The 27,690-nt window shown below is 43.3% G+C and overlaps 1 protein-coding gene across 2 annotated transcripts in view; it reads left to right on the top strand.

The window, feature by feature from the left end:
- The window catches only part of vstm2a (V-set and transmembrane domain containing 2A), a 91,419-nt gene extending 72,907 nt beyond the window's left edge, over window positions 1–18,512 (top strand). For both annotated transcript variants that reach the window (XM_028434542.1, XM_028434543.1), the window contains exons 3-5: window positions 1,759–1,809; window positions 4,269–4,599; window positions 17,743–18,512. In XM_028434542.1, the coding sequence (XP_028290343.1) occupies window positions 1,759–1,809; window positions 4,269–4,599; window positions 17,743–17,819 (459 nt within the window). In that variant the 3' untranslated portion in view covers window positions 17,820–18,512. The remainder of the gene's footprint in view (window positions 1–1,758; window positions 1,810–4,268; window positions 4,600–17,742) is intronic.
- Window positions 18,513–27,690: the final 9,178 nt, after the last annotated feature.

Here is a 27,690-nt window from a genome sequence, read left to right as displayed (position 1 = left end):
CAAGAACCAAGATATTTGTACTTCTCCACCATTTCAACCACTTCACCGTGAATGACACTTCCACCCAGAGAGGGCGCTGTGGTGCGTCTAAAATCAATAACCATGTCCTTGGTTTAAATCAAGATAGTTACTGTCACACCATTGGCCAAACTCTGTCAATGCAGGACCATGATTCATTTCAGATCCTAAAAGTAAGGACACCAAGACTGTCGTCTGAAAACTTAATCAAGAACCTATTCTTCTGAGTTCCCTGGCCACTGTCCGTGTACAGAATGAACAGGAGGGGGGACAGAACACCCCCCCCCCTGAGGGGATGTTAGAGACGGATGCTATGGACTTCTGACCAAGCACTTGCTGGATCCTGTCTGTGAGAAATTTTAAAATCAATAAAAGAAGCTGGTCAGGCAAATTAAAAACATTGACAAGTCTTTGAATCAGGATGTGGGGCGGCATCTTATTAAAGGCAGAAGAGAAGTGGACAAACAAAAGCTTTACATGAGCCCCAGTTTTGTCAAGGTACTTGTACACAGTGTTCAGTAAGACGAGTGTAGCATCCTCCACACCCTTGTTTTGCTGGTAGGCAACGTGAAGTGGGTCAGACTGTAACATTTTCTCAAAAGTTTTCATCACAAGTGATGTGAGCGATCTGAAATAACTCTATTCCTTTGAAGTACTTGATTTGGGAATCAAGATCACAGTTGAAGTTTTCCACAAAGTTGGAATCTGACCAGGATCTACGCAACTTTGAAAAAGTTTGCTAAAAACACCACTAAGCTGGGTGGCACAGTGGTGCAGGGTACGCCCACAGATGGCATCAGGGCCCCTCGCTTTCCCCACCTTCACTTTTCTGAGTAAGGCAGTTCCCTGGTTTTGTATAGCGCTTTTTTATAGTCAAGGCACTTTACATAGGGCCCTCCCACCACCATCAACACTCACATATCACATTCATACCAGACAAGGACACAACAACAATGACTTGGATAGAACAGGTTCAAATCCCTAACCCTTCGGTTATTGGATGAGCCACTCTACCACTCAAATAAAAGGTGTTCTGTCCTGAGTTGTTTAACACATCTAGATGTAAATACCATGAAATAAAATCTGGAATTCTGAACTTTTTTCTCATATTATTGTTTTGATCTGAAACCCAATTGTCTTCAGTATACAACAAAAACAAAGGAGTTGACCTTGCCATTTCAATACTTATGGAGAGGACTGTATATATATATATATATATATATATATATATATATAGTGCTCTCCAAAATTATATTTATATATAGTATAGTGTGATTGTCTGCAGTGTGTGTATCTCAGATCATCATCACAGTTCAAATCCACAGATGCTCCAAACATAGCTGCTCACTTCATAAAGACGAGCTTAAAGAGTTGAATCTTTGACATGAATCCCAACTAATGACTCGTTTGTTATATGAACATCAGCTTCTCAGAGAACTCTCAGATTAGTAAAGCTGAATTAAACAAAGAAAAACACTGAGGTCACATGTTGGCGTATTGATTAGAAACCGATAGGTCGCGATCAATGCGTTGGACACCCCTGGTTTAAAGGTTTTCTCTGAAGTGATGCAGGGTTTTCATCTCTGTGAACGTGTTTCTGTTCATTCTGTTGGTTCATTTGTGAAATAATGTTCTGTTTTTAAACGCTGACGATTGTATGAATGTTTAAAGAAGCTGTTAGCGCTGCTCTATGCTAACGCTGCTCCGTGCTAACGCTGTGGCTTCCTCTCTGTGTTCCAGGTGGAGATGGTTCCAGAGCATGATCCTGATGATGAGGGAACTAAAATAAGTGTGAGTAGAGTATAGTGGTGTCGTTGAGCTGAAATCGTGTGAAAAGCAGCGATACAACAGCTGCTGATTTCTATGAATGTCAAACCTTTAACAGACAAAGGATCTAATCAGTGAAATCAGAGGCTGCTTTAGACGCTACCGGCTGCTAACACTTCAACTCTACGTGTGACGAGGGCTTCATACTGAGTTCATTGACGCCATTAGTTAATTTATTTTAGAGGGAAAAATCTAAACAATAATTCAAAAATGACATCCAAAACTTATTACAATGTTTTATTTTTCTTCAAGGTTTTAAAATTTCTTTAAAAACAGGTTTTAATGTCAGAAGTTAGTTATAACAGGTTCCAAATATGGAATAATAAGTTTAATGACACATAACTTATTTTTTCATTAAAATCAATGCATTGTGTATAATTAATTTAAATATATTATGAGGACAGATTCCCAAATAAACGCAGCATAACATTTGAGACTAAGTTTTCTTCAAAATACTTTTAATCTATGAAGTGTGTGTTTTCTGTGTATTCATAGAAAATCATTAATAATGTATCTTAATAACCAAGCAAACAAACATATTTCCTTTCTAAAATAATAATTACTTTAATCTCAATGATCACATGAATGAGAAAAAGCATCACTGGACATTTTAACAGTTTTTTTTTAATAATAGGAAATCAAATAAAAAAGAGGAAATGACCGATGCTAGATGTACACAGGTAAAATAAGAATATATTCATGTTCTTTATTATCAGATGAAGTTCATCCTTTAAAAACTACAGTTTAAAAAAAAACAACGTTGCATGGCATCATGGGAAGTAAAACATGTGAAAGTGTTTGTTTAGAGTGCTTCTCTTTTCTCTCTCTCAATTGCATCTAAAGGGTTAAACAGAGTTTGAACACACTCCACTTTGGTTTGATTCAGGGTTTATAAAAGGACAACTTCTGGTTAAAAATAAAGTAATAAGAACCTGAAGCTGCCGGTCTCTGTATATCTGGAGCTGAAGGAAAGGTTTTATTAAGGCCGACACAGAAGAAGAACAAAGCCAATTAAGAGTGAAGGCTTTGATGTGATGGAGGCGGAGCTCAAAGTGAAACTAATGCGGCGTCACAACACACGCTGTGGTTTGATATGATAATAAAACATCTTCAAACTATAATGATGTCACTCCACAGTGAGCTCTGACTCTTTCATGTTGGAAACAAATGTCACTTCTAATGATCGTCACCAATCCCAGTCTGACTTCACTGGAGGTCCTAAACTGTAGAGATTACACACGTTTCTCTGTCCCTCACAGGATGTGATGTAACGCAGCAGGAAACGACTCACTGACCAAGGTTTAGGAAAACACAACTGGAACGTTTTCATTTATTTTAGAGATGAAACAAAGACGGTCAGTTCAGCTCATGAGGTCTGGACAAGAGTTCCATGACTTTAGACTCGACTCAACATAATCACAAAGGACTAGCAGCTGGACTTACTGTAGTTTAGTGTAGTTTATTTGAGCAATTTACAATTTTTATAAAATACAAGATGCATCATTAGACGCTAATGAAAGCTCAAAAGGAGTAGACGGAAGTAAGGAAGCTCATAGGTGCAAAGACTTAGACTTAAAATCAAATGAGTCGTGACCGAACTCTGACATGAGAGTACTGACTCAGGAAGACTTGACTTTTGAAGATCTTATAAAATGTAATCATTATTAATGATCACTAAGTCTGATCAAACACCTGAGGGACGACACTCTGTCCACAGAAGCTCCACCTTTAAACAAACCGACAGCCAATCAGGAAGCAGCTGAAAACATCAAGCTAGGTTGAGACGTGCGGCAGCGATTATTGATTAACAGAGGAACTGTGAACATTTAAAATCAGAAAAGATGCTGGATTGATTAGTTTGTAAATCACTATTATTAGACAAATATGTTCTCTGTTCATGTAATTAATCAGTTAAATAAACTGTAAAGTTGAGAACTTTTGACTTGACTTTAGTCACATGACTTGTTTCCACTTATGTTCTAAAGCAGCAACAACAAACATCTAATGTGCTTTTAGTTTAAGGAATAAAAACAAGTATTAAACCGTTGATGTTATGCATTAACATGTTCGAGGTTTGTGTAAAACAAAAATGGTAAAGCAAATAAACTGACTTCCAGATTTTAGTTTTCAGAATAATAAACACTGTAACTTTGGTTTGGCTAATGTATTATTACTAATATTGTCTTCGATTGCATTTGTTGTACTAAGGCTGAACACACACTGACATGTTTAAGGGTTAGAGGTAATAAAACATGTTTAATAGTTGAGTCAGAGTTCCTTAGACTGTCTGCTACTCTGTGTAAAGCCACATTACCAGTGATGTATTGAGCTGTAGATGAAGTGAAGTGTCTGATTAATGATGGTTGAAGGTAAAGGACCTTATCTATCATGTCCTGACATGATGTTTCTTTAATTACTGACAGACGGTGAAGGTCCAGGGCAACGACATCTCCCACAAGCTTCAGATCTCCAGAGTGGGAAAGAATGATGAAGGACTGTACGAGTGCAGGGTGACCAGAGCTAACTATGGAGAGATCGTAGAGTACAAGGCCCAGGCCTGGCTGAGGGTCAACGCTACAGCCAGGACCAGGAGACCTCCGCCCCCCATGAAGAAGACCTCCCCCCTCCACCTGACCGACAAGAAACCCAGGAAGTCCAGCTCACATGGTCAGGAGAACATGAGCTCAGACCAGAGGGTGGTCTCCACCTCCATCTCACACATGACCAACACTGACAAACACAACCCAGGCTCAGGTAGGGTTGATTCTAATATAACATGTAATAATAGCCGTTTATCAACGAGTCAACAGGATGTGTTTGATCTGACTATTATTCATTGATAGAAACACAACAGAGGACTTCAAACATTCATTTTATAAAGTTTGTTCCAGTGAAAGTTCTGAATTGTAGACATGTTCTTTCACGTCACGTGAACTCTACGTTCCTAGCTGGTGGCAGTAATTCAGTGCTTGTTATTCCCATGGAACAGCCTGTTCCTTTGTGACCTCATTTTACTCTGTAAACACACTTTTATTGTGAAAGGCTCCTGATTAGTGGGACTATTTTACACATTTATTGATCACGTAAGATGGGCAGGTGTTAGTCTTAGACACGACGACTGCAGACATGAGTGGGAGGACACACAAAACATTTATGAATAAATTAATTCAAACATAAATATTTCTCAAGAAATATACACTGATCAAAAATATAAACGCAACACTTTCATGTTTCATGAGCTGAACTCAAAGATCTAAAACATGTTCTATAGACACAAAAATCCTATTTCTCTCAAATGTTGTCACAAATGTGTGTTTGTGAGCACTTCTCCTTTGCAGAGATGATCCATCCCACCTCACAGGTGTGGCATATCAAGATGCTGATTAGACAGCATGATTATTGCACTGGTGTGCCTCAGGGTGGCCACAATAAAAGGCCACTCTAAAAATGTTCAATTTAATCACACAGCACAATGCCACAGATGTTGCACGTTCCGAGGGAGTGTGTAATTGGCATGCTGACTGCATGATTGTCCACTAGAGCTGTTGCCCGTGATTTGAATGTTAATTTTTCTACCATAAGCCATCTTCAGAGGTATTTCAGAGAATTTGGCAGTACATCAAACCGGACTCACAACCGCAGACCACGTGTAACCACACCAGCCCAGGACCTCCACATCCATGATCGTCTGAGACCTGCCTCTCGGACAGCTGCTGCAACAATCGGTTTGCATAACCAAAGAATTTTTGCACAAACTGTCATAAACCGTCTCAGGGAAGCTCATCTTTATACTCGTTGTCCTCATCGGGGTCTCGACCTGACTGCAATTTGTCTTTGTAACCGACGTGAGTGGGCAAATGCGCGTTGGGGAGGTGTTCTCTTCATGGATGAATCCCGGTTTTCACTGTTCAGGGCAGAAGACAGACGTGTGGGTGAGCGGTTTGCTGATGTCAACGTTGTGGATGGGGTGGCCCATGGTGGAGATGGAGTTATGGTAGGGTTATATTGATGGCATTTTGAATGCCCAGAGATACCATGATGAGATCCTGAGGCCCTATGTTGTGCCATTCATCCACGACCATCACCTCATGTTGCTGCATGATAATGCACGGCCCCCATGTTACAAAAATCTGTGCACAATTCCTGGAAGCTGAAAACATCCCAGTTCTTGAATGTCCAGCATACTCACTGGACATGTCACCCCTTGAGCATGTTTGGGATGCTCTGGATCGGCGTAGACGACAGCAGCAACTTGGCACAGCCATTGAAGATGAGTGGACCAGCATTCCACAGGCCACCATCAACAACCTGATCAACTCTATGCCAAGGCCTTTTATTGTGGCCACCCTGAGGCACACCTGCGAGATGAGATGGGTTATCTCTGCAAAGGAGAAGTGCTCACTAACACAGATTTAGACACATTTTGGAACAACACTTGAGAGAAATAGGTTTTTTGTGTTAATAGAAAATGTTTTTGATCTTTGAGTTTAGCTCACGAAAAATTAGAGCAAAAACCAAAGTGTTGCCTTTATATTTTTGTTTAGTGTATTTTTATTTTTCTATATCTGTCCATCTTTTTTTGACTTTCTCATAGACAACCTCACGTTGGGTTTCTCCTGCTTAGATTCACATGTATACATGAAGTAAAATCTGTTGTTACAGACGTTAGCACATCTATCAACCCACACTGACTCTAGTGGTGGAGTTGTTCACATGTACGTGACCTTGTCCTGTGGTTCCTTACGTTCTGCAGCTAGCAGTGCTAGCAGCGTTAGCATACCAGACTGGAGGGCAGTAACTGTTTGTACTGGTGATGTTATTCCTGCAGTCATTCCTTGAACGACATGACTGTCGATCATTTCTGCAACGTGGGTTGTCAATTGAAAGCTAGCAGATGTAGTTAGCGCATAGTATAAACTCATCACGCTCATCTGTGTGTGATGGTTGCTCTCAATAGTAGCATTGTTCACACACACACACACACACACACACACACACACACACACACACACACAACTTTCTCACCACACGAGTCGGGACGTCCACCACAAACAAAGAGTGTTTTCATGTCTCAGTGTTTGATCTACAGGTAGAACAGAGTCACTGTAGGAGTCAGAGCAGAGGTCAGAGGAACATGATGAGTCATGTTTGTGATGATCAAATCCTTATTTGCTCTCTCTGAGTTTCCTGTCTGATGTAGTTTTCTAATGTGAATCCTGTGGGACAAACATGAATCAGTTAGAGAGGAGGGGCAGTGCTAGTGATGCACTAACACACTTTATCTCATATTTAATACTAACACACTTCATTCACTGAGATAATGAACATGTGAAAACACAGAAAGGTGCTTCATCATTTTCACTATGCTACACAATAACACACGTTCAATCACTGACAGAAGTAAGAGGAGGAAACATGAGGGGTGCAGACCACAGAGGGGACCGACACTAAACAACGTATGGACAGAGAGAGACAAAGACAGATGAGTCTAACGGTCATTCATGTGTTAATTAAAGAGAACAAGAGATAAATGCTCCCTGTTTCCGACTCCATTACTGCATTTACTGTAACTCACACAAACCAACTGGATTCTGACTTAATTTTTCAAGACTTACACAATCAAATGATTTAGATGCATCTAGAAAACAAATGAAAACAGATGAGTTTTTCCCCGAATAATTAATAATTCTTTTAGGACATATATACATAGATCTGTGCCATGTTTGGATTTGAAGGTAAATTGATTATCTGTTGAAATAATGAATTTATTGATCCTTTCTGGGAGAATTTGTTCATCAACTTTAGATATTGTGCTAGTAAGATCAATAGGTCTATAATTATCTGATCCATAAAAATCAAATTCCTGACTTATCTTTGACCACAGCAGCACTCTCAGAGATTAAATATGAAGCAAAGCACTAGTGTGTGTGCGTGTGTGTGTGTGTGTCCGTCCCAGAATAGACTGAGACACACTCTACATTCCATCAATGATGCTCGTTCCCTCAGTGTGTATTTAAAGAAAATAAGCTGATGTTTGTCTGAACAGCCAATGGGATGGCAGCTTTATTCAACTTCAGGAATAAAACCAAAGCAGCATGTGTTCCCCCAGACTACAGGAGGTCTGACCTATGTGATGGTAGAGCAATCACTTTAAATGTTCTTCATTTTTCTCTTTCCTGAACCAACCGATAAGTTCAGTGTTCTTCAGGAACACTGAACTTATGATTCATCGTTCATTCTAGCCCTGGTCCATCCTCCTCATCCTCTCAGGCATAGAGACAGTGAAAAAGGAAAAGAGAGTGAAAGAGTGAAGTAATCCCCATGGCTGTAGAGTTAATGATGATGAGAAGCTGAGATGATGCTGACGTGTGCAGCAGAATAATGTGTTTTTTTTTATTATGGCTGATGGAGTAAAAAGTTTGGTTAGAGGAAGATTACCAGGACAATGTGTTCCTTTACCCAGGTGTTCTACAGTGGATCGTGTGATTATGGTCCTATGGGTCTATAGATTATATGGATATATGGTTCTATTGGTCTATCTGTTCTATGGGTATATAGTTCTATGGGTTTTATGGGTATATGGGTCTTTGGTAGGGTTGAGCCGGATACTCAGCTGAAACTAGTATCCGGTACGGATAAAGCACTTTTGCCGAGTACGAGTTATACGAGTCAATATCTGTGCTCGGATTGAATGAAAATCCTCATTGGCGCTGCCTGTGTCTACATTCTGCAGGCTAGTCAGAGAGCCCCTCCCCTTGACACACACACACACTCTGCTCACTGACAGATACACACACACACACACACAACAGCTCTGTCTCTGCTCACTCACTCAGGTTTTCCGTTAATGTTTAGGGTTTCTTCAGCTTCAGGTTTGTGTTTACTTCGATTTGCACTTACTTATTAACCAGAAGAGTTCTGGTCAACGTGGGTTTGTTCAGACGTGGTGCTTCGTAGAATGCGACTTGCGTTGTGTCTCTGCCTGTCGGACATCTTTTTTCTTCTTTAACCGTCAGCTCAGTCTCGCCAGTTTTTTTTTTTGACTTCACGCACTGAGTTTCTGACACTTTGTTGCTGTATTTCATAACAAAATAAAGGTAGTAGTGGTATAAATAATACAAATTAAGCTACACACACTCTCTCTCACACACTCACACTCACACACACACACACACCTGGTGTGGAAATAAATAAATAAATAAATAAATAAATAAAAAAGAACCAAAATAAAAATAGAAAATTAACAGTGATCATGAAAATAAATAAATAAATAAATTTATTTTATTGTAATAATAAAACATACATTGCTGTCTTAAAAAGTTATCTAGGTCTATGGTTCTATGGGTCAATCCGTTCTATGGGTCTATGGTTATATGGTTCTATGAGTCTATGGGCCTATAGTTCTATAGGTCTTTGGTTTTATGGTTCTATATGGGTCTGTGGGGTTTATGGTTCTATGGGTTCTATTGGCAGATGGTTCTATGGGTTTTTGCGATCTATGGGTCTATGGTTCTCTATCCCTTTGGTTTTATAAGTCTATGGGTTCAATGGTTCTATGAGTTTGAGTCTATAGGTTCCATGGGTCTTTGGTTCTATGGGTCTATGGTTCGTTGGTTTTATGGGTCTATGGTTGTATGGTTCTATGTGTCCATCTGTTCTATGAGTCTATGGCTGTATGGTTCTGTGGGTCTATGGGTTCTATGGTTGTCTGGTTCTATGGGTCTATCTGTTATATAGGTCTATGGTTCTATAGTTGTATGGGTCTCTGGTTCTATGGGTTCTATGGTTCTGTCTGTTCTATTAGAGGAAACCAAAAGTGAGAGAACCCTTGAGGCTTTTGTCAGAAAATCAAAGAGAAATTAAACCAGTGACCTTGTTTTAATGGTGATGTGATGTCTGAAGATAGAAGAGCGCTGAGTCATCGCTGCTAAAAAACATCACGGTCATGTTTTTACAGTGTGAGGCTGCCCCCAGGCTCTCAACCACTAAATGTTTGTTTATCAGAAGGAAGTCTTAATGATGCGCTCTCTAAAGCTAGCAGTGACTCAGCGTTATCACGCTCCACAAAGTCCACAGAGCTAGCAGTGACTCAGCATTATCACGCTCCACATAATCCACAGACTTGAAAGTGAAATGAAATTCTCTCCGATAAAAGGAGGAGGAATGGTTGGATGATAAGCTGATGGATGGATGAGCACAGCAGGATATCACCCATCCACCATCTCAGAAACACTGGACAACATTCACAGGCTCCTCCCCCGGGGGGCAACACAGCTCACAGGGTCCTCCCCCTGGGGGGCAACACAGCTCACAAGCTCCTCTCCCTTGGGGGACAACAAAGCTCACATGCTCTGCCCCCTGGGGGACAACACACCCTCTGAGTCCCTTTGACCTCTGGACTGTCCTCCATCTTCATAAATAAGAAGAAGAAAGGGGGAGGAGTCAGTGTGCTTTGTGTTATTCCATAATTTAAGAACAGCCTAAAAAAAACTAAATCAAAAAAGGTACATGGAGGCACGAGGAGGGAAACATTGACCATGATCCATCAACTATTCATTGTCCAAACACTCAGAAAAATAGAGGGAGGATTAATTAGGAACGAGTCACACCTGCATGGAAACAGGAGGTTGGTAATCACTGAGATCACTGGGAGGAGGAGCCATGAGTAGGAAGACCTGGAACTCAAAGACAACAGTTACAACAACATAAACTACACAAAACAAAGACTTATTGAACTAAAAGTTGAACACAAGGTCTAATCACACTAAACTAAACAGACCCAAACATGACTTCTGAATGGATTTTTTCCCACGGGACAAAATTATACTTTAGTTTTTATTATTCAACAAAAACCATGGGAAAGACCTTTAGTGAACAATATCATCAGGTAGCACCTCAGGATTAAATAATGTCTCACAATGAGCTGTTTTTCCTTCACATTCAATCTCAATGGTTGATAATAACTGGTTTTTATTGGGTGAAAATAGAGTTTTTTGAGTGACTTAACATCTAGATTAAGTCTGGATTATTTCTGCTTGTTCTCTGTTGCTATAGTAGTTCCATATATAACCCAGATGTCAGTGTGATCTGTTAGGGGTGTCAAACACATTTTAGTCCAGTGGCTAAATGCAGACCAGTTTAATCCCAAGTGTTCTGCAGATTATAGGCAAGAAAACAACTTTGATTGATGTTATCATCCATGTGCCCTAGTTTACACTTCCATGTATAATAGTATTTAAAGCATCAACAATATCCAACAATAAGTGCAGATTTCAGTCCCTGCGGAATCTTCACTTACATTTTCTTAATTTTATGATTAATTTTTATTTAATTTGGGGAATAAATTGAGGTAAATTATAGGATTTTGAAAAAAAAAATGTAATTACTTACAACAATTAGAAAAATAACTTCCATCATGTGACATAGGCATGTGAAAACTGAGCCCTGGGAAAACATTTGCAGTTTCATTGTTTCATTGTTTTCATTTTTTTTTTTTTTTTTTTTTTGTGCACCAACTACCAAGACAAATTCCTTGTACTATCCTTAAAACTGTACATGGCCATTAAAAACATTTCTGATTCTGATTCTGATTTTATGTATTTGGAGGGACTGAGATAATCTACGGCTGACTTAGTTGGTGATTTACATAATGACTCTAATTTTTTACTTTCTCCTGCGGCCAATATGGGAGCTTTAAAAGGCCGGCTTTAGCCCCTGGGCCTTGAGTTTGACACGTGGGGTAGAGGCTAAAGGTGGAGCTTGGTCTCACTCACTGTTGAACCTGTTTAGATATAAGACTGTAAAAATGACCCATGCAGTCAGACTCAAACACATCCATGGTTCATAAAGCCAGACAGGCTTAGCCAACATCAAACAGACAGAAAAGTGAAGGGAGAAGTTCTAGAAGCAGTGATTCTGCAGTAGAGTCTGGCTCAGGTCCAGGTGGAGCTCTGTGGATCTGCTGCAGTGATTCATATCAAACACACTGCTCCATCAAGCCAAAAAAACGTTCTGGGAACGTGCCAGCGTTGTGTGAGGTTAAATGGAACAGAATTCTGAATGTTCAGAGTAGAGGTCTCAGTACGCTCAGGAAACACTGGAACACATCCATGATTGTGTGTGTGTCTACAGAGGATAGGTTTAGATTAACCACCTAACAGAGACTAGGTTTAGATTAACCACCTAACAGAGACTAGGTTTAGATTAACCACCTAACAGAGACTAGGTTTAGATTAACCACCTAACAGAGACTAGGTTTAGATTAACCACCTAACAGAGACTAGGTTTAGATTAACCACCTAACAGAGACTAGGTTTAGATTAACCACCTAACAGAGACTAGGTTTAGATTAACCACCTAACAGAATATATTTAGATTAACCAACTAACAGAGAATAGGTTTGGATAAACCAATTGACCGAGAATAGGTTCAGATTAACCATCTAACACAGAATAGGTTCAGATTAACCATCTAACACAGAATAGGTTTAGATTAACCATCTAACACAGAATAGGTTTAGATTAACCAACTAACAGAGAGTAGGTTTAGATTAACCAACTAACAGAGACTAGGTTTAGATAAACCAACTAACAGAGAATATGTTTAGATTAACCAACTAACATAGATTAAGTTTAGATTAACCAATTAACAGAGACTAGGTTTAGATAAACCCTAGATACACAGAATAGGTTTAGATTAACCAACTAACAGAGACTAGGTTTAGATAAACCCTAGATACACAGAATAGATACAACAGAAGGAAAACAAACAGAAATGAACTCATGACTTGAGGGTCAAGGGCTTTTTATCAGATGGAGAGATTTATGAATAGTAATCTGATTATTCCTACCGAGAGATTTTATGTAACCTCTTCAAACGCTCCCTGAGCTCTTTACACTTTTCATTTTTGTTATTAACATTTTATTCATCACTGCAGCAGCTTTGTGAGTCCCTGTGTCAGCATTGTGTGTGTGTGTGTCACGCATGTTTAATAAACATTCCACCAACTCCCTGACCTCCATCACAGCTTTAAAATAAGTTTGATTTAAAAACAAACACTCCAAAGCTTCTTTATTGAAACCAACAATGATAGAAAGCAACAACATGATTGGCTGAGGTTATGGAGGGCAGATACCACAGCACACTAGTCTGGAGGAACATTTATAGGACACAATACAGATTATTCTCGCAAACGCACACGAATTATTTCTACAGTCAAAATTACTACAGATGACAGACACTGTGGATTATAGAACTGTTAAAATAATGTTCAAATCTAAAAATATTTTATATATAGACATTATTCAGCATTCATGATGGGAATTAAAATTTAAGGGACATATTCACAAATAACAGCTTCACTGTGGTTAAAGCAAACAAACATGAAACAGTTCAAAATGAGGCACAAAGAATATTAGATACATAGATACAGGAGGAGGGAGGTGTGGTTAGCATTAGGATATGAAGACACTTCTTTGTTGGTGTGCATGAGTACGTGTACACGTATGCTGTAATCCACAGTCTCGTCCTATACTATAAATATTATATAGATATGTTACTGTATGTATGTGTGGGGAGGTTTGTGTAACTAAGTGATGTATGTATATGTGTTGATATAGTTTCTAGCTAAGGATCACACCTCTGTATTGACCAAATGTAGGTTTTCTTTATTATATATAACTGTGTTTTATTTATTTATAAGGCTACAAGGAAGTTTGCTATTGTGTTCAACTTTTTTATAAGGAGAAAGATTGGAAGTTTATAAGTAATACTTCACACTCCTTCTAGAATATACTGTATGTATTATATTTAAATATTTTGTTTTATTTTCCATTAATATATATATATATTTATTTATTTATTTATTTTGCATAATTGTAACACTTACAGCTTTCCTGATGATGCTATAGTATCTGTACTCTCTGTACTGGTTTGTCTCAGATACCTGGCTCAGCCTCTTTAACAAAGTGGGCGTGTCATCTGAGACCTGTGGCTCCGCCTCTCTTCTATCGGTGCTCACATGTACAGGATGTAAGATGATGGCTGATCAATAAAGACTTCTTTAGTCCTAGTAGAGAAGATGGTTAGAGCAGCAAACTGAGGACATCTGTAGATCTCTGTGAAGCTTCAGTGTTTGATGATGATGATGAAGGAACATCACAGCCCTGAGGCTCCAGGACTGAAGATGAGGATGATGAAGGAGGACTATCCATCCTCATCCTCTGATTGGTCTATAATACCCGAGTGTTGGTGGATCCATCAATGAGGAACAGGATCTATTTCAGATCTTCAAAGGTCACGTAGCAAATTAAAATAAAGTGAGATAAATTTTTAAGATAATGCATCAGATGAATTAATGTGTTTATTGCTGTGATAATAATAAAGCCGTTGTTGGTTTAAGGTTTGATTTTAATTCCTCTCTCTGCTCCAACATTTATCAGGTAGTGTTAGTGACTGATTGCTGGTGTTCTCACTGCGCTGCCTTTGCTGGAGGCTGATTAATTATTCTCAGTGTGAAATGTGTTTTGGCCCAAAGCGTTGATGCTCCACTGAGGCTGAGGCTCTGCTCTCGTCTTCATCTTCATCTTCATCACCTCCAGCTCAGTGAGATGAGAGAGAAATGAAGGGTCACAGCCTCCATCTCTGACCAATCACAATCTGACCAATCATAGTCCGTCCTTTCTGTTACACCCTCTGCTTTAATCTAACAATCTGACAAATATCAACAAGAAACACTAGATATGTCAATTTTTTTACCAATTTTCTATGTGTTTAGTTTGATCTGATGAATACATTTTGAGTTATTTAGTGAGGACAGCACATGGGAAAGGTAAATATGGTATAGTAACACAGCTCCACCTACTCTCTTGGAATATCCAAAAAGATCTGCTATACATCCTATCTGGTGGACATTCTAGCTCCTCAAATCAGTCAAAAAGTGAGTGTGTGTTTGGGTCAAGAACATGTTTGGCCCTTCAGTAAACAACTTAAGCCTGGTTTAAGGTTCAGAGTCAGGACCTACGCTGGGGGCATGCCGTCAACGTGACGCGGAGGTTGACCCTTTTATTTCTGTGTGGCGGGAACGCCTCGCTATGCGATTGGCCGCCCTGTCGCTAGGGGGTTGTGGCTGTGTGTTGTTGTTTAAAATGAGCAGTAAAAAGCCTTTGTTTATCTTCCAGTCAAAGAAAAATATGTTTCATGTTTTTAAGCATCTTAAAATGTAATTAATTTATGTATTATTACTGACCTACTGTACCAAACCATGTGTTATTTTTCAATATAAACATAGGAAACGCGTAAACAAAGTAATAAAGTGTATCGACTGGGATGAGGAGACCTAGACCCCGCCGGAGAGCGGAGAGAGAGCAGCGAGGTAACCGGGTCCACGGCGAGCTAGGAGCGGAACAGCGCTGTATAAATATAAAGTCATGTCTGCTCCTCTGGCTCATCCACAGCATGTTGGTCATTGTTTACTGTTAATGAAACACACACACACACACAGTAGGTACAGAGATGAGGCAGTAGTAGTGATAATAACAGTAAACACACACCTTTTGTCTGTGATTGACTTGGTTTGGTGGCACTTTAAGTCCGTCTCAGTTCTCTCTGTGACTCAATCCACTATGGAAACAACTCTCGTATCGCTACGCAACAAGTTGAAACGTGGTGTGACTGGAAAATGCAGAGACCGGGGCTGAGGTTTGGAGGCGCACGTAAGGTTACGGGGGAGGGGGTCTACGCCTATGTGCGTCTATGGCGGGGGATTTTACGCAGAACCTTCAATCAGGCTTGATCAAATTACAGGGAGCTGAGGCATATGCTATGTACATAGATTGTTCACGGGCTCTATTCTCCCATTCGCGTAAGTCCAAAAAGCTGCGCAGCAGTGCTGTTTTTGGCTGTGTGCTATTCTCCCCCTGTACTTTAGTCAGTCGCTGTGCGCCTCCATCCCAGTTATGCACTGTGGGCTGAGCGTCCCTGAAATGTGGGTGTTCCCATTCAAATCTGGCTTTACGCGCATTAAAACTCTGACAGACGCAGACTTCTGTCCACGTTGGTCACAGTGATTCAACTATTTTCATACTATGTCCAACGTAAAGTCATTGTTGATCCACTACAGAGTGAAACAAGCTGTCATATGCAGATGATGATGGACCAGAAACTGTTCCCACACATACGTATATTAATGAGGCTCAGCTTAGGTCACTTTAAACTATTTATGCTTAAAACCAATAGCTCTGTTTCACTGCAAACATCCCTCTGTATTAAAGCAGGACGCTCTGCGGCCGAGTTATTTCCTCATATCTCCAGCATCTAACTCTGTCACACTTTACAGTGATGATGATGATGATGATGATGATGATGATGACGATGATGATGATCAAGGAGAGAGATTTGAACTGTGTTTTATTGTTTATCAATGAAGGCATTTCAAATTAAAAGTGAACTTTATCATTTTCATGGATTTCAATGACATTTACAAGTGTTGGGAAAACTCCAGGTTCCGTAATTTCTATACAGCCCAAAAAAAATGACATCACCGCCTCCTTTCCTTCAGCCGCCTTCATTCACACATACGCACTTTTTGGGTCCTTATGCGCGGTGGGTGTGTCAGCAGCCTGGACTGGAGAACACGCGTTGGAGACAAGTGTGTAACTGCAAGTCCAGATGGGAGAATAGAGCTCATAATGATTAGTCACAACAATCCAACAATCGGACAAATATCAACAAGAAACACTAGAAATATCTCTTAATCATTCAATCATTACACTGTATATGTTTAGTTTGATCTGATGAATACATTTTGAGTTATGAATAATTTAGTGAGGGCAGCACATATTAAAGGTAAATATGGTATAGTAATATAGCTCCTCCTACTCTCTCAGAATATACAAAAAGATCTGCTATACATTCTATCTGGTGGACATGCCAGCTCCTCTAAATAGTCAAAAAGTGAGTGTGTGTTTGGGTCTGGAACATGTTTGGGTCTTCATTAAATGACTTAAGCCTGGTTTAAGGTTCAGCATCAGGATCTACACCAGAGGCATGCAGTCAACGTGAGGTTGGCCTTTTTACTTCTATGTTGAGGGAACGCCTCGCTATGCGACTGTTCACATAATGATTAGTCACTTATATGCATTGGTTCTTGGGTGACAGGCTCTGAAAATATGAACAAAATACTGTTTTTACTGTTTTCATTGGCCCATAACTGCATGTTGGAATGTACAAAAAAATCTGATCTGTTTTAATTTATTGTATAAAGGTTACTTATTATTAGGATATAAAAGTATTTTTCTTTATGTGACTTCTTCATTTTTGTTTTGTACCCCAACTTTGGGTTATTTCACCACTGGCCGATATTGAAAATTCTTTACATGAGGCCATTGTAGCTCGGCTCTGTGTCTAATAATCATTTATTATTCATTGATGTTTTGTATATTCTGAGAGAGTAGGTGGAGCTGTATTACTTTACCACATTTACTTTTCTATCTGCTGTAGTTCCTGAGATATTGGACGCTGAAAATGGTAGAAAAATGACACACCCCCCTCACTAAATTGTTCATATCTCAAAAAGTATTCATCAGTTCAAACTTGAGGTTTACACAATTTTTTCAGACCGAAGTGCGTGGGATGTGGAATGACTTCTTTGTAATTGTTGAGGTTCTCTTTAGTTCTCTCCAGACCTTTGGTTCTATTCTGTTCTATGTTCTTTCACAGTGAATCACATACTGTGGTTGATTTCAGTGATTGATCTGCTACAGATCATCTCTCATGTGTTGGCATCTGTTACTTCTTTATAAAAATCTCCCGTAGCAGTAAATGTTTTGCCATTATAAGTACATTTCCATCACTAAGTATTCCAACATGTGTTTAACTCCTTGTTTCGTGTCTCCACAGGTACGAGGATACTATCCAGCTGTGGCGTGTGCGTGCTCCTGGTGGCGTGTGTGTTAGTGAGGAACGTCTTGTTCTAAAGTGACTGACCGGTTCAAAACCATCTCATTGTTCATCTCAACGTTTGCTCTAAACGCAAACAAGAAAATACCTGCTTTGGTCCCTCACCGCTTCACCTCACTTTGAAGTCTCAACAAACGCACCAATCAGTGCGCAGCGCAGTGATGCTGGTTAACAGGCCCCGCCCCCTCAGATTAACCTTTTGTACAGAAAACAGCTCGACGCCTCTCAGGCATGTCGACGTTCTTACGGGACTTCTCTCACACAGAATTATTTCCTTATCGTTTGGTTTAATGTTCATTGCTCTAAAATAAAGAAGAAAAGAGAGTCTATATTTGTGCAATATATGAAACTTTAAATCTGTGTCTCTTTCGTTGAAGCGTTAGAAGTTGTCTGTGCTGTGAACCTTTAGCTACATGATGCTACGATGTGACCAATAGGCTCAGAGTGTGTTCATTTAGACTGTTAACATCCTCCATCAGGTCACCTTTCTACGACTGGCAACCTCTGAATATTAATGTGCATAGACCTCCATCCTGTTAGTGAGTGTGCATGCTTTATGGTCTGCAGGATGAGCTCTGTGTCTGACTATCTGTTGACTTTGGCTTTATTTTACTGTGCTAGCTTTGGTGTTGGAAAAAAAAAAGAATCTGTCAATTTGTCTTTTTTTTGTAATGCATCCACAGCAGGAATAAAGAGGATGTCACAAATAATGAGTCACTTTAAATAATTCAATAATAATAACATTCTTTCCTTTGCTCACCTTTCAAACAAACACACATTTAAAGATGATTTATAGATTCATTTAAATAATAATCCAATGTTATCTACTGTAGATGTATTTTTCCAGAATGTAACAGTGCTATTGAACAGATTATTATGCTGAAGCCCAGGGATCCTCTACACCTGCAGGACAACGAAGGCCTGAAGGAGGAAACCATGAATAAAATACATCATTTCTGTGAAAAACAATGATTTATTTCACCATAACTTTTCCTCCTGCAAACAAACAAACTCTAAAAGCTTCAACATCTCCACAATGTTTGTGCTCAACAATCAAAGTCAATCCAAACCAAACCGAGACATGGAAACATTCTCACGCTCTCATTCTAATAAAGGTTTGGGTGTAAAGTGGTGTGCTCTTCATCTTTCAGATGTTCCGTCCCTTTAAAATCAACCTCTAGACCCAGTTGGACCTCCACTGGGCTGGACCAGAAAATTCCATGTTTTTGTGGGTAAAAAAGCACAAATTCAAACAAAATCCAGAATTTTCAGCAATTGGTGAAAATTCCTTTACTTTGCAACTAATTTTCTTGAAATTTGCAATGTAATTCACCATAATTTTCAGCTTTTTAAAAATATTTGTGATTTAATCTCAATATAACTAATGCAGTAGCAGGAGCTGCCAGGCCACTACAGCGCTATGCAATGAGGTGAGATGGAACCACAGAAAGTAAGTACAATTAGAGAAGATGAAGTTGAAGAAATTACGAAAATCTCTTAATTTTATGTCAGAAGAGATTGTTATTATTTAAAAACCGCAGAAGCTCATAATAACTTTGACGGATGAAATTAAAGAACTGAAAAGACAGAATGCTGAAAAGGACACAAAAGTAATACACTGGAGTGTTGAGTTGCAGATCAATACTCAAGGCTGAATGACATCATAATCAGCAGCTTGGAAACTAAACCCAGGTCGTACACAAGGGCAGTCCGAGCAGAAAGAGAGCTCACTGAACTTGATCTAAACTCCCTCCAGCTGTAGGTTGTTAACTTTTTGGACAGCAAAGGGATAAAAGTAGACACCTGAGATATTGAAGCATGCCATACCCTGCCCACAAAAAACAAAAGCATGAAACCTGCTATTATAATACGCTTTGTGAGCAGAAAACAGAAATCTGATCAATCTATAACAGCAAGAAAAATCTGTGTGTGTGTGTGTGGAGCGAATATCTCCCCGACGCAGTGTCTGTTCGATCTGAAACTTTGTCAGCAGCTAATTTGGTGTTGCAAAACGTTCATTTTAATTTTAAACTAAACTTAAACTTAAACTATTTATATTTAAAACTGCGTGTTATGGAGGCCAATAACTCTGTTTCACTGTAAACATCCCTCTGTATTAAAGCAGGACGCTCTGCGGACATGTTATTTCCTCATATCTCCAGCATCTAACTCTGTCACACTTTACAGTGATGATGATGATGATGATGATGATTATGATGATCAAGAAGAGAGATTACAACTGTGACTCGGACAGAATGCGGCCAATCCTCAGTCACACTGCAATAATCTGATCAAATCAACCTGTTATATTGTTTGTCAATGAAGGCGTTTCATATTAAAAGTGAACTTTCATTCATTTTCAAATCATTTTCATGGATTTCAATGACATTTACAAGCGTTGGTAAAACTCCAGGTTCCGTGATTCTTAGACAGCCCAAAAAAAAAGACATCACCGCCTCTTTTCCTTCAGCCCGCCTTCATTCACACATGGTCTACCTTACGCGCGGTGGGTGTGTCGGCAGCCTGAACCAAAGAATACGCGTAGAGTAGAGAAGTGCGTAACTGCAGGCATGCAAAAAAGCGCTTAAGTCCAGACGGCAGAATAGACCACTATATGAATACATACTTCCGACGGGCACTAATATACTAAAACAAGGGGAAAAGTTGAGAGGAACATATGTTAATGATGTTATGGCAATTATTATATTAATCATCATCATAATCACGTGTGTTCACAGTGCCAGCAACAAACAGCCTCTGCTGAAGGTCTCATACCAAAGCTCTGATAAACAGAGCTCTGTAACAGATTCTTGTTTTATGCCTTTCACAGAGTTTAGATTGACCGGCTCACATTCTTTCACCTACGCACACAGATATGCTGCATCTGACCAAGGCCAAACACAAACTCACATGTGGACTCGTGCAGATACACACACACACACGTCACACACACACATACACACACACACATCAACTGACGCACACACATTATCAAGACAGATATCATTGCTCCAACGTCTCCACTGTTGGGGGCATCCAACCCCCTCCTTTTCTTTATCTGTATAAAAGTTAAGCTGTGGAACTTTCCAGTAGTTGCTGGGCGCTTGCACTTCCTACAGGATGGAAGACCTTTCCTTGTACTCTTTTTCATTTAGTTTATAGTAAATCCTTTTTTATAAAATCATCATGCTTTGACTGGACTTCATCATTCAACCAGAGCACAAATCATGATCATCTGGCAAAATGCCGACATTGCCAAACAACCACCACTCATGAAAAAACAAGGTTTGATGCAATCAACACGGACATCTAACTGTAAAGTCTTCATATAACTGAAGGGACCACCAGAGGAGGCCAAATTACTGACGTCAAAGACATCACAGAGCTGGAAAAGTATCAGAGAAACCAACCAACCTATGAGAGATCATTAAAAATAGACAAATAATTCATGACACAGCCGAAATAACCCATGACAAGTCTTAATACCTGCAAAATACCTCAATCTGGAGTCTGTGATAACAGTATTGCAAATCTACAAATTATATGATCATTTACAAAAAGTGCTGTTTTTGCTGTAATTTCTACATATAACAAAATCTTCCTGTGGGCATTGAGTTGTGTGCTGTAGATATACAACTGAAGTAAAAGTTCTGAATGATTCAAACATTTTCCTTCATTGTTTCAACATTATTTATTTTTTGCTAATTATAAACAATAGTAATTTAGCAGGACTCGTCACAAAATATCATTGAATTCATTTTACAACATTTAATTAGAGCCAATATGCAGAATAAAACCCCACAAACACTCAGTTATGGCCTCACTTTATTTTTTTTTTTTTTTTTTTTTTTTTTTTTTTACCTTGTCTGCACATGCTTTCGAAGGTTAACACTACAAGAAGTGCAATCTTTTGACAGCAATGCATATTTTATTATTGCAATTAAATAAATTTATTTATTTCATTGCATAATTGTGACCGTCACCAGCCCTCCCTAGGGAAGGGTAAGAAATACTTTATTAAAGGGAGGATGTAAAAAAGAGAGGGCAGTGTTACACCAAGGTGAGGGGTTGGAGGGGGGTGGGGAAGTTAGCAGGGAAGAGGGATACAAGATAGGATATGGAATGGGTGAGGAATAGTTTTAAGTGATGCGATGTGAAATTGTGGTTGTGTATATTGTGTTTATTGTTGTGTTGTCAAGCCAGTTTGGTGACCAGTGTGTGGTTTAGGAATAATGGTGGTGGCTGTGAACAGAGGAAGAGTTGAGTGGAAATTCCATAAAACAGGTATTTGGGAACAACGTGTCTAAGGTTGAGCCCAGTATGAGTGTTATCCCACAGCCCAAGGCCAGTGCATCCATGACAAATGTATTTCCAAGTACCGCCACTGCAAAACCCAAGAGCCGCCCCCGGGCCCGAAGAAGCAGTCAGGCCAGCAGCAAGAGCAGGCAGCCTAAGGGCCCCCGGCGACCACCCCACGGCCAAGCAGTCCCCCGAACGCCCCCAAGATCCCAAGCCGAGAGGCAGCCATCGCCCCCCCATACACACCCGAGAAAGCCCCAAGGAGCCAAGGACCCAGCGCACCACGCCACCGATCCCACCCCCAACCCCCAGACCCCCCACCCCATCGACCCCCCCACCCCACCCCCGCGCCCAACCCCCGAGGGGAGGGCCCAGAGAACTCCCTGCCCGAGGCCCCAGCGGAGGAGCCGAAGCCCACACCCAGCAGACGACCAGAACCGCGCCGAACAGGCAGCCAGTGGGCACCCGCCGGCGAGCCCAGAGCCAGCAGGGGCCCGACCCCAGGCCAGAAGGACCCGGAACGGATGCAGCACCAGGAGCAGCCCGCCCAGGGAGGACGACCACACCCCAAGCCGCATAAGGCACCAGGGGGCCGCTGGGAGTCTCCCCGCCGGCCCCCAGGCACCCCAACCTAGCCCCCCACGGCGCCCCAGATCACCCTTCACTGATGCCGCCCGCGCCACGAGCTTCAGTTCTTTTTTTTTTTTAAAGCCAGGGCCCCCTCCAAGGGCCAAGCCAGACCGCCCCGCCGGGATGTGGCCCCCTATTCCGGCCCCCGACACCCTACCTCACGGGGCACTGCCCAAGCAGGGGCCGTACCAGTAGGTACGCAAGGGCGCGGCACGCGCCACCCGCCCCGAAAGACCCCCGCCAGGACCGGCCCGGCCAGCAGGCCAAGCACCCCGGGCCCCAGGAGCACCCCCCGGGACCAGGACCCCCCAAGGGCAAGCCCCCGGGCCAAGCCCCCCGGGACGCATCCCCCACCCCCGCCCGGGACCCGGCCACGGCCCAGCAGGACCGCACAGCCCCGGACAGCCCACGGCCAGCAGCCCAGGGCCCGCCGCCCCCCGGACAGCGCCAGCCACGGAGCAGCGCCCCCCGCCGGCCCGCGAGCAACCGGCGATCCCCACCGCGGGGACGGAGGCACCCCAACGGCACACATCAAGTGCGGGACAGCAGCCCCCAGCCAAAGATGCCCCGGACCCACCCACCAGTCCGCAAACGGCAGGATAGACCCACCAGGCGGCCGACAGCAACCTCCACCACCGGAACAGCTAGCGCCGCCCCCCAGTAAACAGCATCACCCCGAGGCGCCAAGCAACCCCGCCCCAACCCCGGCGAGGACACCAGCACCCCCCCAGCACACCCACCCCCCAAACCGGCGAGGCAGGCCGCCCCGGGCCCGCACACCGCGGGGCCCGCCCCCAAGGCCACCAGGAGACAAAGCAAGCACCAAGCCACACCCAAGGGGGAGAGGCACCCCCGCGCCCCACCCGGCCGACACAGCCCGGAAAGACCCCGCAAGGAGAGACCCCGGCAAAGCCCCCCCGAGACCCACCGCCACGCCCGACCGCACCATCTTGATGTGCTTTTGCTCTATGCAGTGGCCCAGCCACCAACAGAGGGGCCAGGCCCCCACCGGAGAGGCCCAAATATGTGTACCAACCCACCACCCTGTTATGGTGCCTCTCCATTCCCCAATGGAGAGGCACTTCCCGATCCCCTGTGTGAATGTGTGTGTTTGGTGAATGTATGGGGTGTAATTAAAAGAAGGGGGATGGAGGGGAGCGGTGCTCCCCCTCCAGCCTCTGTGGATTTATGTGTATGTGGTGTAATAGGCCGGAGGGTGTAAAAGATGATACACCCTCCGGGGGGTGACATGTTGAGATGCGATTAAAATTGGAGGGATTAGTAGGGCAACTAGAGGTGGGAGGGCCGCCCCCACGCCACTACATAGTAACACAGGTGGCGGCCCCCTCCACCCCCAGCCCCACCATCCAGCCCCCCAAGGGTTGGGTATTGGTGTGTGGTGCATTTTGTGAGTGAGCCAGACCAGCTGGGAGTGGGGTGAAGTGAACATGTAGGAGGCCTGTCCAGTGTGAGCCGGGCCCGTCCGCGTGGCGGGCCACGCGAGAGGGTAGATGGCGCAGACGGGCAAGTGGCACTGCGGGCCCCGGAACAGCACAGCCGGAGACCCCCCCCCCACGGCACCCCCCAGACCGCGCCGGCCCCGCGGAGCACGGCGACACCCCCCACCCCCGGGCACAGCCAGGCACCAACAACATCCCCCGGCGCCCCAGGGGGCGACCCCCGCTGCCCGCCGGCCCGGAGCAACGCCACCCCGCCACCAAGGGGAGCGGCCGAGCGGGGGGGAGGCCCATGCCCGCACCAGGGCCAGCACAGGCCCACCCGGCGCCACGATACAACACTCTCCACCGGGAGGCGGCCCCGGCCCCCCCGACGAGAGAGGACGCCATCCACCGCCAAGCAGGGCCACCCCGCCAGCCACGGACCGGCAAGCCAGAGTACCGAAGCACCCCCAGCCCGGAACCGCCCCCCCACACCAACGGCGCCAATAGAGCCCCCCCCCCCCCCCACGGAGGCAATCCCCGACGACCCACGCACCGGCACGAGACACCCCCCCGACGCCAGCACACCCCAAACAACAGCGGGCCCAAGGCCACCAGCCCCGCCCCGCCCAAGGCTGCGCAGCGCCGCCACGAGCCGCGGCCGGTCCCCGGGCAGATGGCCGGAGAGCACCTCCCCGGACACGTAGCCCAAGGATCCGCCCCCGGGGCACCCCCGCCCCGGAATCGCGCCCACGGCGCCCGGTGCACCCAGCCAGCAGACCAGCCAATCCCAACGCGGATCCACCGGGCCAGGAACCACGCGCCGCGCCCCCGCACACCCGCCCAATACGACCCCCGGGGAGGCCCCATAGCACCCCTCACCCCACCCCCTAGCCATAACGTCCACACCCCGGCCATTGCGGTCGTACAAAAAGCCCCCGAGGGGGCCCCGCCTAGCTCGTCGCGCAAGCGACATCCCTAGCAAAGGTGCGCCCCAGGGAGCCAAGCCAAGGACCCGCAAGGGCCGACGGAGCAACCCACAGCCACACCCCGCCACCCAGCAACCCAGGAGGCAATCGCCGACCCCGGGCAGCAGCCACCCCCAAAGCTACCCCCACCCCGGATCCCCCCGGACCGGAGCCAAGGACCCCACCACCCCAGGCCCCCCAACGAGACCACCCCCCAGCCAACCCACCCGGCACGGCACCGCCCGCCCCCCAGGCGGGAGCCACAGCCCCCCCACCAGCGCCCCAGGCCAACGGGAGCCCCCCCCAAACCCAACCCCACAGGATGGCGGGCGCAAGAGCAAAGGAGGAGGAGGGGGGGAGGACGAGACAGGGGGACAGGGAGCAAGGGGAAGGAGCGGCAGGGGAGCACGCAGGGCCCCAGCCCCAGAGACCAACCAGATGCGCATGCAAGGGGCAACGGCGCCAAATCAAACAGCCCCGGGACCCCGTGAACACCCAGAAGGAATGCACACCCGTGCTGAGGCAACAAGGCACCCCGGCAACCCACCCCAGCCATCCTGACCAAGACCACCCCAGAGGCCCAAGGCGGCCCCGGCCTACAGTTGGGCTAGTGCGTTAGTAAAGAGTGGTGCTGGCAGTCGCTTGCAGGCTAGATCATCAGGCTTTTAAAAATTTAGATTTAATGCAATTAAAAAAGGAGTCCAACGCTCCTCAAAGCACGTTATTTTTTTTTGTTTTCTGAGAGCAGACATCTTTTCCATGGAAATAAATTCTGTGAGGAGATTTTGCCATTGGTTTATGTTTAAGGATTTTTTGTCTTTCCAATTTAGTAATATTGTTTTTTTTGCTATGGCTAGTGCCGCAAGGATTGATTGTGATTGGTTTGCTGGAGGTTGAAGCATTGTCAGGTCTCCAATCAAACAAAGATTTGGAGATAAAGGAATTCTGTAGTCCAAAATGGAGGACAGTTTTTCAGTGATTAGAATCCAAAAGTGTTGAACTGGGGAGCAAAGCCATAAGGCATGTAAATAGGAATCCGCTGTATTCTGGGTGCACTGAGAGCAGATGTCTGTTGCTGAGAAGCCCATTTTATGCATTTTCTGTTGGGTAATGTGGGATCTGTGGAGGACCTTGTATTGAATTAGCTGAAGGTTTGTGTTTTTTGTCATCTTAAAAGTATTACAACAAATTTCTGCCCAGAAATCAGTGCTCGGGGTGATTGAGAGTTCGGCCTCCCACTTCGCGATTGGTAAGTAATTACAGTTAGTGTTCGAAAGCGCTCTGTATATTTTTGAGAGTTTTTTTGATTTTGTTGAGATTTTTTTCATATATATAGCCAGTTCTGGAGGTTGTAACGTAGTTAAGTCTAGTGGAGTGGTTTTCTTTATTGTCTCTGTTACTTGTAAGTACTGTAGAAAGTTACTTTTATTTATATCGAATGCTTGGGTTAGATTGTTATATGACCTGATCTTGTCATTTTCAAAAAGGTCTTGGAGATGAGTGATTCCACTCTCTTCCCATGTCTTCAGATAGAGTGGTGTTTTTTTATTTTTAAAGTCGGGGTTGTGCCAGATTGGAGAGAGTATACTAGTTTTTAATTGGCCATTTGTGATGTCCAGGGCTTTCCACCATGCAGTCAGTGTGGAGGCAATTAGTGGGTTTTTAAAGCAGTTGTGATGTTTGAGGGTCGCAGTGATAAAAGGGAGATCAGAGAGTTTAATGTGTTTGCAGTCTAACTGTTCTATTTCTTGCCAGGTGTTGTAGTATTTTTTTGGATTTAGCCATTCTGTTAAATATAGTATTTGGTTTGCTAAGTAATAATGCATGAAATTAGGGGCTTCTAAACCACCCTCGTCTTTGTTTTTTTGAAGGGTAGAAAGGCTTATTTTAGGTTTTTTATTTCTAGTATAGAATTTTGTAGTTGTAGAATCTAATCTTTGAAACCATTGTTTTGGTGGTTTTAGTGGTATCATTGAGAACAAGTAGTTTATTTTTGGTAAGATTTTCATTTTAACTGAGGCTATCCTGCCAAGTAGTGAGATGGGGAGATTGTTCCATCTCCGCAGATCTTCTGTGACTTTGTCCAACATCGGATCATGATTTAGTTTAATTAATTCATTTAAGTTTGGTGATATATTTAAGCCTAGATATTTAATTGTATTTGTGGTGGAGGGGTGTTGTGGATTTTGGTGTGCAGGATTCCAAGAGTTTTTTGTCAAAGGGAGGATTGATGATTTTGTCCAGTTAATGGAATAGTCTGATAATTTAGAGAAGCTGTTTATTAGATTAAATACTTCCTCTAAAGAGGATTGCGGTTCTTCCAAATAGAGTAAAATGTCATCCGCGTAGAGATTAATTTTGTGTTCTGAGATGGATGAGTGGATTCCTTTAATAACAGAGTTCTGACGTACAGCTGCTGCGAGAGGTTCAACGAATATTGCAAAAAGCAAAGGTGAGAGTGGACAGCCTTGTCTGGTTCCCCTCTGCAGTGTGAAGCTTTGGGATGTTATTTTGTTTGTGGTTACTGAGGCCTTAGGTTTATTGTACAGGGT

The sequence above is a fragment of the Gouania willdenowi genome, chromosome 20 (genome assembly GCF_900634775.1).
Source record: "Gouania willdenowi chromosome 20, fGouWil2.1, whole genome shotgun sequence".
In the NCBI taxonomy this organism is placed as follows: Eukaryota; Metazoa; Chordata; class Actinopteri; order Blenniiformes; family Gobiesocidae; genus Gouania; species Gouania willdenowi.
Note: the sequence above shows the minus strand (reverse complement) of the source record. Positions and strands in the feature narration are given on the sequence as shown.